Raw genomic sequence first — 12,023 nt, 5'->3', positions numbered from 1 at the left:
GATTAAAAACTATCTCTGAACCATAGCAAGCATTCCCAGTGTTCAGAACTCCACAACACGCATCAGTGGTGTCAGTGGAGGTGCAAAGGTTATCCTTTTGGAAACTAGCAATTGTGCAAGAATATCATTACTACCGTATTCTGCATGATGGATTTCAAATCTAGGTGCACATTTTTCAATGTGAGTCAGCACAGGGACTCAGTGAAACATCCTAGACATTGTGGAACAGAAAGCAGTAAATCAATTAGCAGACAAAGTAGGTATGCCAGACTTCTAAGGGATGGAGCGCTATTTTTGCTGGGAAGCATTTTGTATATTATACTTCTGAAACAATTTTATAGGATTACACAGGATCAAGCATATAAATGGTACTTGAGGGAATGGCAGCCTGTGTATTTGTCTGTGTGCTCTCTGACATGCATCCATGTGCCCACAGTGAAGTACACTCTCAGACTTCCATTCCCAGTTTCCAGACTTTAATAAGGTCACAGCTACAGCATAATTCAAAGCCTTGGCATTGCCTGCCTGCAGCAAGCAGGTGTTTTTTAAATACCCCAAGTAACCTGGATAGTCTGTCAAAGAAACAGCCACAATGGGACTTTCTTGTAGGGGGAAAGCATTAAAATTAAGTGACTGGAGTAGCTGGAAAATTTTATATATGTATTTAATGGAATTGACTAGTGTAAACCATGCATGTGGCATCAGATTACAAATTTTTATGTTGATTTTGAAAACAGAAGAGCCCTACTGAATGATGAAATAGGGATAGGTAAGGTAGTCTTTTCTGAGTTTTAAAATGGCTACTTGCAGCGTTGCCTGTAAGAACCTGTTATTCAATCTGCTAGTTCATAGAGCTCTTTACCATTTATCTTGTGCTAAAATTATGAACTCACACACCATGCTGTAAACAGTGATACATGCATTTGCTGCTTACTGGCATTTATGTCCTAAAGTCTTCTATATTATCACACCTTTTAAATAAATTACAGTACACTGTGGGAATAGCAAATACATGCAGAAGCACAGCATTTAACCTCTACACGGTCAGAGCTGTACATCTGGCAAATCCAGCTTGAAGGAAGGAAGGACACATTTTGGATAGAGATGCACACAGTCCTCAAGCACATAAAGTTGATGGACATCTCAGACTACCCATTCAGCTCATTAACAGTTTCCTGAGGTTTTGCACTCAGCTAAAAGAATTCTTAGAGGGAACTTGTATGCCTGTTTTCTGTAGGACATCAAATTCAATTCTTACAAGGATATTTCTAAAATCCTTAAATGGTTACAAGGATATTTCTAAAATGTTTTTTTCTATCTGCACTCCCTTCTGTTAGCCTACCTCCCTTCCTTCCCCAACACTTCAGCCACAGAAATTGGACCGTTGCTTCTATGCAGTTACCCAAAGCTCTGGCCTTGTGCCTGAAACTCATTTTGTATGTATGAGGGTCAAACACCTAATATCATCCCAGTCAGAGACACCTGCTGATCCCACAAAGTAAGCTGACAGCTGGCATAAATCAATAAAACTGTCATTGCATATACACAAAACCTAAGGAGCTTGATAGTTGTGCAGCCATAAAACAAACACGCACCTATTTAAAATGCAGGTGATGGCATTTCATGGTTTTTTGAGATGAGGAGCACATCTGAGAATTCTATAGGCGAGACGGTTCATATGCTACAAAAACTGAAAATTCTGTATAGTTGTCCAGGTCCAAATCCAAATATAGGAAATTATGTATACAGCATATAGTACCCTATGAAATTATTAGAAAAGCTAAATGCCAATGCACAGTCCAAATTCTTAACGCCACCTAAAAACTTTTATATCCTTAATTAACATGGAGCTTTTTCTCCATTTGATTTTTTTTCCCCTATGCAGAAAGCAGTCCAGTGGCAATACCTTCCAAAGAAACACAACAATTGAATCCTCCCAGAACACTATTTTTGTCAAGAACATCAGCTACTCAAGAGAATTAGCTTGACTTCTGCCTGGTCTGATCCAGGTAGAACACCACTCAGGCATTCATATCAGCCAGTAACGCAGCCAATATTTCCTAATGCAATCCACTCCTATTTCACTCATTTCTGCCTATCATATTTTGAAATTTAGTTTACATCCAATGCAGCACAGAGAGATAATCAAATTACTATTTCTACTTGTGTTTCCATGTCACTTGTAAAGCATTTTTTTTCAATTATTAACCTCCTATAATTAACTCAATACTAGCACGTCAGTAATATTAAATTACTAGTAAGAATTCCTGAATGAAATGAAAATTAACCAGACTTCTGTTTATTATCATCACATTGACTTCTTCAGCATCAATGACACCACAGGGGCACAGACTTTTAGCAGCTGCAGAGCTTTTGTTGGTCATTGCACAGCTCTACAGCTGGGTAAAACATCCCCAGGCTGGCTCAAAGAAAACATTTGACCTTGAGGTACAACAGACCCTCTTTGAAATAAACTTTCTCCTCCTAAGCAATCTGAAGAGTCAGTCTCTAGAACTGAATCTGCAGGTATTAGACATGAAGGGGAAAAAAATCCTTTTGAAATAAGAGGGGAGTGGGGGAAGAGGGAACTCAAGCACACTCAATTCCAGATCAGATAACAATGGTTCAGAAACAGTTCAGCAGATGGTAAGATTAATGCTAACATTTCTCAGCTTTTCTTTTGTGCCACAGAAGGGTGCAAATTATGAGTTTGATAAAGTCCCATGCTCTACACCAGTTATATTCCATCATGTTACCTCTGTGTCTTATCCATTACAAAAAAGCCCACTCAAAGGCTGAATATATTTTCCCAGTAATTTCATCGTATGTGTTATCATGCTATATTTACTGCAGCTCTCTGCACTTTAAAGAGCTATTGGCTGTAACCAAATAACTTAGATGAACACATATAAAATCACAGAAGCACTAAATCCAAGTATTTGATTATCTAGGTCTTAAAACTGTTTTATTTATGTTGTCCATAAATTTCCCCAATTTGTATTTTCCCCAAACAAGATCAAAATTATTTAAAACATTAGCCAGCAGCTTTCACAACCAAATTTGAAAAAACCCAAACAAATCAGCCTAACAGCACTTTTTATAATAAGCACACTTGCACTCTAATACATGATTTGGATGTTAACAGCCACAGTAATTAACCTACCCAGTAATTCAAAGGGGCCAGTAAATCTCACTTTAAGACCTAGAATGAAGAGCATCACAGCCACAAAACGCTAGAAACCAGACTGCACTCTCTCTGCTGGCTGTCATTTGATGCAGACTTTACTTTAGAGCCCAGCATGCCAGGAAGACAACATCTCAACCCTACCACTCTCAGCTAGCATAAAGTGCATTAATCTGATGTTAATTCTATGTCACATATCCTGCCTGGTTCAGCAGAAAAGTGACTGATGCCTACACCAGAGCCAGATCAGATATACTCAGGTAAGTGAGACAGCAGTGCATAGAGCCTAGATGAATACATAATTCCCTGAGCTTTTATCATACACAGGCACACAGAGAGGGTGTTTATGGCCAACTTGATTTTGGAAAGGCATCATCAGTGCAAAAAAACTGCTGATAGATTAATAAGAAGTAGATCTAAGACAACGAAACATCTTTACAGTAATCTCAGAACCACCTGGGGGTTGAATAAGTCTTTTTTCCACCAAAGAGCTGCATGTTCTGAAAAATACACAAAGCCTGTAAGGCATCTCTGGTGGAGATTATATTTATGTGCAGATCTCACCATGTATGATAAGAAAAGTTTGAGAGAGGTAAGTAACAAAGCAGATGAATGAATGTGATAAAGAAGGCTTTATAGGGTTTTTCAAAACATTTTTACTGAACTTGAGTTTGATGAATTCTTCCTAATCTAACAAAACATATTACAGTTTCCATTTTTTAAAAAACTGCACAATAAAACCCCCAACTTTTTTCAGAAAAATCTGTAAGAACAATAAAGCATAGGTAAAATAGAAGACTTCAAAATGTTAAAAACATCGAATTCAAGTTTATGAAATAAGCATCAAAAAATGTCCAGACCATAGCATGAGTGAGTAAAGCAGATGAACTGGGAAGGTGAGCCTTTTGAGACAGTCTGTTGCAGAACTGGGGATTTTCCATATTGTGGAACCATGAATTTATATGCTTAAAATGCCTTGGGTACTGATGGGTGAAACTTGAAAAACAACAAATTAGCAGAGAAACAAATGATACAGAACTACTGGAAGGATGCAATAAGAAGGTTCAATCTACATATCAATTGTAAAGGATGAAAATCTCAAAACAGGTTAATGTCAGATATTTACTTCAAATCCGTAGTTCTCTGACATGAACTCAGCATTGGTAGTGAGCAAAGGTTTTGCCAAACCATTTGCTAGACAAATTCAGGGAGCTTTTGACACAAAATCACTGTACAGTCAAGCAGTATTAGAAATAAAACTACTAGATCATGAATAAATTGAGTCCCATAACAGTACATCACTGTACTGTAATAGTATGTGAGCACAGAAGACTACTTTAATCTCAAAAGCATATTAATTTCCAGTTTACTAAAAATCATCAAAAAGTTTGCAAGTGGTTCAAATATAATTAAGTAATAATCTTACCTTCTTTTGATCTTCTAGTTTATGACTTACTGGATTCCTTCCATGTTTGCTCATCTCTGAAGATAAATCCATCACATTCACTCCTTGCCTTTCAAAACGAAATCAGCTCAGCAATACAGCAAGCTAATCCAAAAAAGAGGGGCTACAAACACACAGACATGGTGTTTTTTTCCATCACACACCATCTCTGAACGTCAATGACTTGGAGAAATGACAAAGAAACCAAGCTGAGGAAAACTTCGCAGTTCACTCTTGGGACTTTCCAAATCACCATAGCGTTTTAAAAAGCTGATGCTTAAGAAGAGTAGTACTCATCCACTGCTTTAAACTCCAACTGCTATCTGTATCTTTCTTCACAGGTTTCCATTTTGCAGAAGATTACATCCTGACTATGAATCTGTTAGGGGGAAAAAAAAAAAAAAATCAAGATTGGTTTGTAATTTGCTGTCACTCTTTGTAACTGATTATCAGTTCCTCAGGTGTGTGTGGGTTTTTTGTTTATTTATTTGTCTTGGTGTTTTGTGGGGGTGTGTTCTGTGTGCGTTAATTTCTTTTTTAAAATTAATACTGTTTTGTGATTTAATACTTTGCAGGATGAACCTATGCATTATCCCACTAGTCCCCCCACCCACTCTAAACAGCAATGAGCATACAGAGTATTGATTGAGAACAGCTACTGGATTCCAGCTACAGCCATCAAGGAAAAGTCCAAGGAAAGAGAAGAGCAAAGACTATTTGACTAAAAGCAGCACAGATGATAAATTTTCATTATCATCATATACTTCAGTGCAGTGATAATACTAAGTACTAGTCAATATGACAACTTAAAAAAAAGAACAACTCTCAAAAGAAGTTCTCTTGAAGGCTACAAATGGCAGGAATGGCAGGGGGAAACAAAACAAAACAAAAAACCTACACACAAAGATGTGTTTGCCACACAGTTGAAGTTCTAACAGCAAGAAAAAGAGCCAGTGTCTCTTCTGTCATTGTTCCCAGTAAATTGTAGGATATTCATGCCTTCAGTGCCATTGAAAACCACTTGTGTTCAAACTGAATTAACTGAGTAGATGAAGCCTCCATAAAAATAATTTGAATGCCATTTCAATTCATTTTAAATGCATAATGTTCGCTGTATGCCTCCAGTAATGCATATGGAATAAGAAATATGTCTAGATAGTGCACTGAATGTACATGGTAGGTCATGCAGTCTGTCTCTAACAAAATGACATTGAAAAGGTTATTTTCTCTTGACAAAATAAATAAATCCAAAAGTCAGGGAAATTATTACTAATCTCACTATCAGCTTAAACTGTCTTTAATCAGACTCAAGGTGCAAGGGTTATTAAGCCAAAAATTGTAAACCTGATTGCTGAAGTCTGCTTCCAAAGAAAGAAAACCATATTTAGGCATCTATGAGTTGGGATATTTTTCCTCCTAGGTGTCTACGTCTGTGGTTCAGAAACAAAAACTGTGAGCTGAGCGTCAAGTCTGACGGTTTCTAGGATGATCTGAACTAACCTTCTGTATTTGCAGCAGAAGACACTTACACTTTTTCATAGAAGACGTCACTAGGCCCACACACCATGTCAAACAACTCCTACTACTTAGGTTTTTGCTTAGCTGTTGATTTCTCTGAGTATTCTCACATCTGCATTTTTTCACGCAGCAGTTAAAGGGAAAACATGTTATGCTTCATGGAGAGTTCTCCATTTTTTTAATAACATTGAATTAAAATAAACAAACACCACTTGAGGACACCTAGTCCCACCACTAAAATAGCAAGCTTTCTTTTTGTGATGCAGGTATAGACAGGAAAAAGCCTTAAGCTGCTGCCACCTGTTGGGTGATTCCACAGGAGTGGGATAAAATCAATAGTTAGACAAAATCAAGGTCTTAGTATTGATACAAAGAAATACTGACAACTTGTTACCCTATGAGATATAATTTCTGTTTCAGACCAGCAAGGAATAAAATTGTGGTTATTCTCAAGCTGCGACATGAGGCACCTTTTTCTTTTCTGTATTTATCTTAATATACATTTGAACATGATATCAAAAAAAGGACTAATCATGCAATAAGGACAAGTCCATTCCAAAAAATAACTGGAAGCAAACAGAAGATTCATTTGCCTTGTGAAATCATCAGGATGTAAATAATTGTACATCAAGCACAGACTGTTCCCATCCCCACCCAGCACCTCACAGGCACAACCCGTGATTCCTCCCATTTAACACAGTTTTGGGGATACACAAGTCCCTAATGCCAGGATACAGGACAATGAAACATGAGGTACCACTGCAGCAATCAACACGTGGATTTACACTTGTAACGATTCTAAAACTCAGTAAGATAAGTCAAAACCAAACTGCTAAAACCCAGCAGTTTCTCTGGTTCATTTCATGGTCAGATATGTAAATTGTATTACTCCCCATGCCTGGCATATAATGATATACTAGGCAATTAAGCTATTTTGTGGAACTGTATAGTGTTTTCAAGCCAAAGTTGGACAGAATGTAAATAATTTTATTTGGACTGCCCTCATTACTTCTAACATGCAAAGCACAGGGTGGCAATTCTTGCTCATTCCATTCAGCACATTACTACACGGTCTTCAGCCTTTCAACATAAACAGCTACAATTAAATGCTTTTGGCTTGCAGTTTTATCCTTTTTTTTTTTTTTTTTACAGTGGAACCTGATTTATTATTCACCATTTTACAATGATATTTAACATATACACAATCACAGAGAATTCCAGAAACCCTAATGATCACACACGAAATAACACAGATTTTACTAGCCATCTAGAAATGTAAAAAGCAAGATGAATTAGAGACTTCTACAATTTTATTCTCTTAACAGACACATAACAATCATTCAATAATAATCTCTAATCATTTACAGATACTCATAATAAAATAGCCTGGCAGCTTCGGCATTTAGCACTGCAAACACAGGCAGGCCTAAAGGAAGTGAGCGAGCTACCCAAACTAGGAGCATTCCTGGGAGCATTTCTCATTAAACACCACAAAGACAAAAATATTTTAAGATGTATTTCTGACTGGAGGTTAGTGACTTCCACCTCTAGAGACATTCCATGGAAGGTGTTCAGAGTGATTAGGCTTCTGGTCTAGGTACCCCTATTACTTGCCTAAATTCAGGTGGACTTAGTTCAGGCAATATGTGCCTTCAAAGAACTTTTTGTGTTACCTCACTATGAGCTACTCACAGACTAGTGGGGAACAACCCCAGATTACATTCTGAGGATCAACCAGAGCTATCCTTTCTGTACTATCCTTATTATCAATACAAATAGTTCTTGAAAAGTTTACACTGGCAGGATTTTCAGGAAGCATCGGCATCCTCAACCTCTCTGAAGGCCTCCTTAATATATTGTTGCTCTTGTCATTCTTCTTCTTATTATTTTGCTCTTAAGTGGCATATTCATTAAAGATTTGGTGGAAGTAAACACAAACGTATTTTGAGAGTCTGGAGGTTGCAAGTCAATCTGGTTGGGAACAAGGACGGGGAAAGGGAAGTTGTAAGCAGTTACTGTGTCTTGGCCAGTTTTAATTGTTTCTACAAAGAAGTTGCTCTACAACCTTGGGAACAATCCAGATAATAGTTTTTTTGCCCAAGTTTCCTCCCATTGTCAGCATCCTCCTGATGTATCCAAACTCCATGACTTCATAAAGTGTATTCTGATGCCTAGTGAGGATTTTGCACACCAAGACTCTGCTCTGTCACAGTTTTTGTCATCAAGGATGACGGGTACATTAGAGCCCAAACAGACTACACGCTTCCAGAATCTTATTGTGCTGCCCATGTGGACATTCTCAACTTTTTCCACAACATTAAAGAGATTTTGCAGTGAGCTTGAGGCAGGTGCAGGTATGAAACTCTTGTAATTTGTGCTTTTCCATTTTTTTTTATTTGTGTACAGGATAAGCCTACTGAGCTGCATCCTGGGTATAATCAACTGCACTGATAAGGATTTATGATTAAGAACATTTGAGAGTTGTGTTTTTATTAAAGCATTTCTGGAAATACTGATAAAGAAATTAATTTCTGGGTATGCCAATATGAAAGTCCATGGAAATTTTAGAGGGAAAGCATTTTAATTTTCACTGTTGATACCTCATTACCAAAATGAAACTTCTACTTTATTTGTAGTTACAATGGTGATCCAGAATCTGGGGGCTGGAAGGAAGCAGAAATTGAACATGATACCTTTGCACCTCTTTCAAACATGATAGTGTCTGTGCCAGAACCAAATGGCAAGTACCAGCTGTAAATCTCAGTATACAGCTAAAGCAAATGCAAGACACAAGCCAACCTAGTTCCTGCCCCTCAGTGTTGCCAATGATGGCAGATGGCTGAAAGAAGAGGTGGGAAAGTATCAAGGTTCCATGACTCCCTTAAGATGAGCAGGAGAGCATCCTCTACCCCAATGTCCTTGGTGTTGATTCTTCAGGCTATTGCAATAAAAATGAAGCTCATCATTAACATTTTACAAAGCTTTGCAAACTTTCAGTTCCACAGTGAAGACTGGCAGTTCAAGGATACCAGAGATCTAACTTCCATCCTCAACATGTTCCTATAAAACCTCTAGGTGATGAGGCACATCAGCATGGTTCTAATAATTTAACCATAGCAACAGCTCACAATGGCCTCAAAAAGGCCTACCTCTAATTATGAAAGCTTCTTAGCTTTCTTTGTAGTCTTTTGTCACAGGAAGATAGCATTTCGGGTCTCTGTATGGGTCTAACTGCAAACATAATGATCAAGGATACAAAGACTTATGAAAACAAGATGATGTTGAATCTTGCAGGATCTGAGAGCAATGCCAAAGAACACTTTTAGCCAGCATTCAAAATGAGAAGCCAGCATTTATTCTCTGCAAACACATAAGATAGAAGCGCCATAAAAAAACTTGCCTGCACAAGATAAAAGCATCCTGGGGAGGCAGCTGGTAAGCCAATAAAATATCTCTAAGCAGTGAGGCTTGCCTACAGAATTACTTGTTCTGATACAAAATTAATTTTAGTCCAAATAACAGTAAAACTGATCCAAAACCACTCCTGAATCATAGAATCATAAAATCACCAGGATGGAAAAGACCCACTGGATCACTGAGTCCAACCATTCCCATCAAACACTAAACCATGCCCCTTAGCACCTTGTCCACCCGTGCCTTAAACACCTCCAGGGAAGGTGAATCAACCACCTCCCCGGGCAGCCTGTTCCAGTGCCCAATGACCCTTTCTGTGAGGAATTTTTTCCTAATGTCAAGCCTAAATCTCCCCTGGCGGAGCTTGAGGCCATTCCCTCTTGTCCTGTCCCCTGTCACTCGGGAGAAGAGGCCAGCACCCTCCTCTCTACAACCTCCTTTCAGGTAGTTATAGAGAGCAATGAGGTCTCCCCTCAGCCTCCTCTTCTCAAGGCTAAACAACCCCAGCTCTCCCAGCCATTCCTCATAAGGCTTGTTCTCCAGCCCCTTCACCAGCTTTGTTGCTCTTCTCTGGACTCATTCCAGAGCCTCAACATCCTTCTTATGGTGAGGGGCCCAGAACTGAACACAGGATTTGAGGAGCGGTCTCACCAGTGCCGAGTACAGAGGGAGAATAACCTCCCTGGACCTGCTGGTCACGCCGTTTCTGATGCAAGCCAAGATGCCACTGGCCTTCTTGGCCACCTGGGCACACTGCTGGCTCATGTTCAGTCGGCTGTCAACCAATGCCCCCAGGTCCCTCTCCTCCAGGCAGCTTTCTAGACAGACTTCTCCTAGTCTGTAGCACTGCATAGGGTTGTTGTGCCCCAAGTGCAGGACTCGGCACTTGGCCTCGTTAAACCTCATGCCATTGGACTCTGCCCAGCGGTCCAGCCTGTTCAGATCCCTTTGCAGAGCCTCTCGACCCTCCAGCAGATCAACACTTCCACCCAGCTTAGTGTCGTCTGCAAACTTGCTAAGGGTGCACTCGATGCCTTCATCCAGGTCATTGATGAAGACATTGAACAGGGCTGGACCCAGCACTGAGCCCTGGGGGACCCCACTTGTCACTGGCCTCCAGCTGGAGTTAACGCCATTTCCCACCACTCTCTGGGCCCGGCCATCCAACCAGTTTTCCACCCAGGAGAGTGTGCGCCTGTCCAGGCCAGAGGCTGACAGTTTCTCAAGCAGAATGCTGTGAGAAACTGTGTCAAAGGCTTTGCTGAAGTCCAGGAAGACCACATCCACAGCCTTTCCCTCATCCAGCAGCCGAGTCACTTTGTCATAGAAGGCGATCAGGTTAGTCTGGCAAGACCTGCCTTTTGTGAACCCATGTTGACTGGGCCTGATCACCCGGTTCTCTTGCATGTGCTTCATGATAGCACTCAAGAGCACCTGCTCCATGACTTTCCCTGGCACTGAGGTCAGACTGACAGGCCTGTAGTTCCCTGGATCCTCCCTGTGACACTTCTTGTAGATGGGCACAACATCAGCCAGCCCCCAGTCCAGTGGAACTTCCCCAGTCTTCCAGGACTGTTGGAAAATGATTCACAGCAATACAAAGAGCTGTAGTATATACATCTCTTTCTAATCAATGCAATGGTATTTATTCAGATTAAAAGTGACCACATAAGGACAAGTCCAAAGATAACACTTCCTCTAAGTTCATGCGTGGCTGAAACAGTTTGTATTATTTCTGTAAGTGGTATCATCCTATCCTCTGCATTTCTTCATGGAGCAAAACTCCTTTTTGGCACAGAATGCTATGTTGGAGTCATCACATTATCAGTGAGGGTAGAATTACAGTTGTTTGCATTGTTACTGTCTTTAGCCAATGTCAATTAAAGCATTTATTTTCAGATTTGTACATATTTAAGTGAAAAAAAAAAATAAGGAAATCTCATGCTTACATTCTTGCAATGCTGTATTGCAAAGCAAGATGCTGATTGTCTCTGCATCATCAGATTGCAGAAATTAAGACTGGTTCATATAGTGATCTAATAAGCAAGGTTCAAAATAATATATATATATATTTAATGAATAAGGAGATTGCTCTAGATCCTAATATTCTCAGAAACCATTTCTGTAACTAGTACAGCAAGTCAAATCCTTCTAGCTTTCCCAAATCCTTCTTACCTTTCATAGCAACCTCCATCAAACAGACTGAATGCTATGCACAGAATTTAGAGGTGCTATTACATGTCAATCTTATTTCAAACTTAGCACCAATACCAGACAGGAATGCCTGCTCTCTTCTATCATCCAATATTTTGGCCACTGAGCATCAGACAAGGAAAGCCTAAGAGAGGGAATATAAAGTATACTTTTGAGAAATAGTCCAGTCCAGCATTTTACTACCATCTCTTCAAAAGATTTGATGTGAGGGATGATATTTTTGCTGTATGCATAGTACTCTGTACCATG

At 39.5% G+C, this 12,023-nt stretch overlaps 1 protein-coding gene across 4 annotated transcripts in view; it reads right to left on the bottom strand.

Annotated features, from left to right (window-relative positions):
- NAV3 (neuron navigator 3) overlaps positions 1 to 12,023 on the bottom strand; it is a 563,826-nt gene that overhangs the window by 420,916 nt on the left and 130,887 nt on the right. For all 4 annotated transcript variants that reach the window (XM_069858034.1, XM_069858023.1, XM_069858043.1 and 1 more), the window contains exon 2: positions 4,611 to 5,007. In XM_069858034.1, coding sequence (XP_069714135.1) covers positions 4,611 to 4,682 — 72 coding nt within the window. In that variant the 5' untranslated portion in view covers positions 4,683 to 5,007. The remainder of the gene's footprint in view (positions 1 to 4,610; positions 5,008 to 12,023) is intronic.

This window comes from Phaenicophaeus curvirostris, chromosome 1, assembly GCF_032191515.1.
Source record: "Phaenicophaeus curvirostris isolate KB17595 chromosome 1, BPBGC_Pcur_1.0, whole genome shotgun sequence".
NCBI classification, from domain to species: domain Eukaryota; kingdom Metazoa; phylum Chordata; class Aves; order Cuculiformes; family Cuculidae; genus Phaenicophaeus; species Phaenicophaeus curvirostris.
Note: the sequence above shows the minus strand (reverse complement) of the source record. Positions and strands in the feature narration are given on the sequence as shown.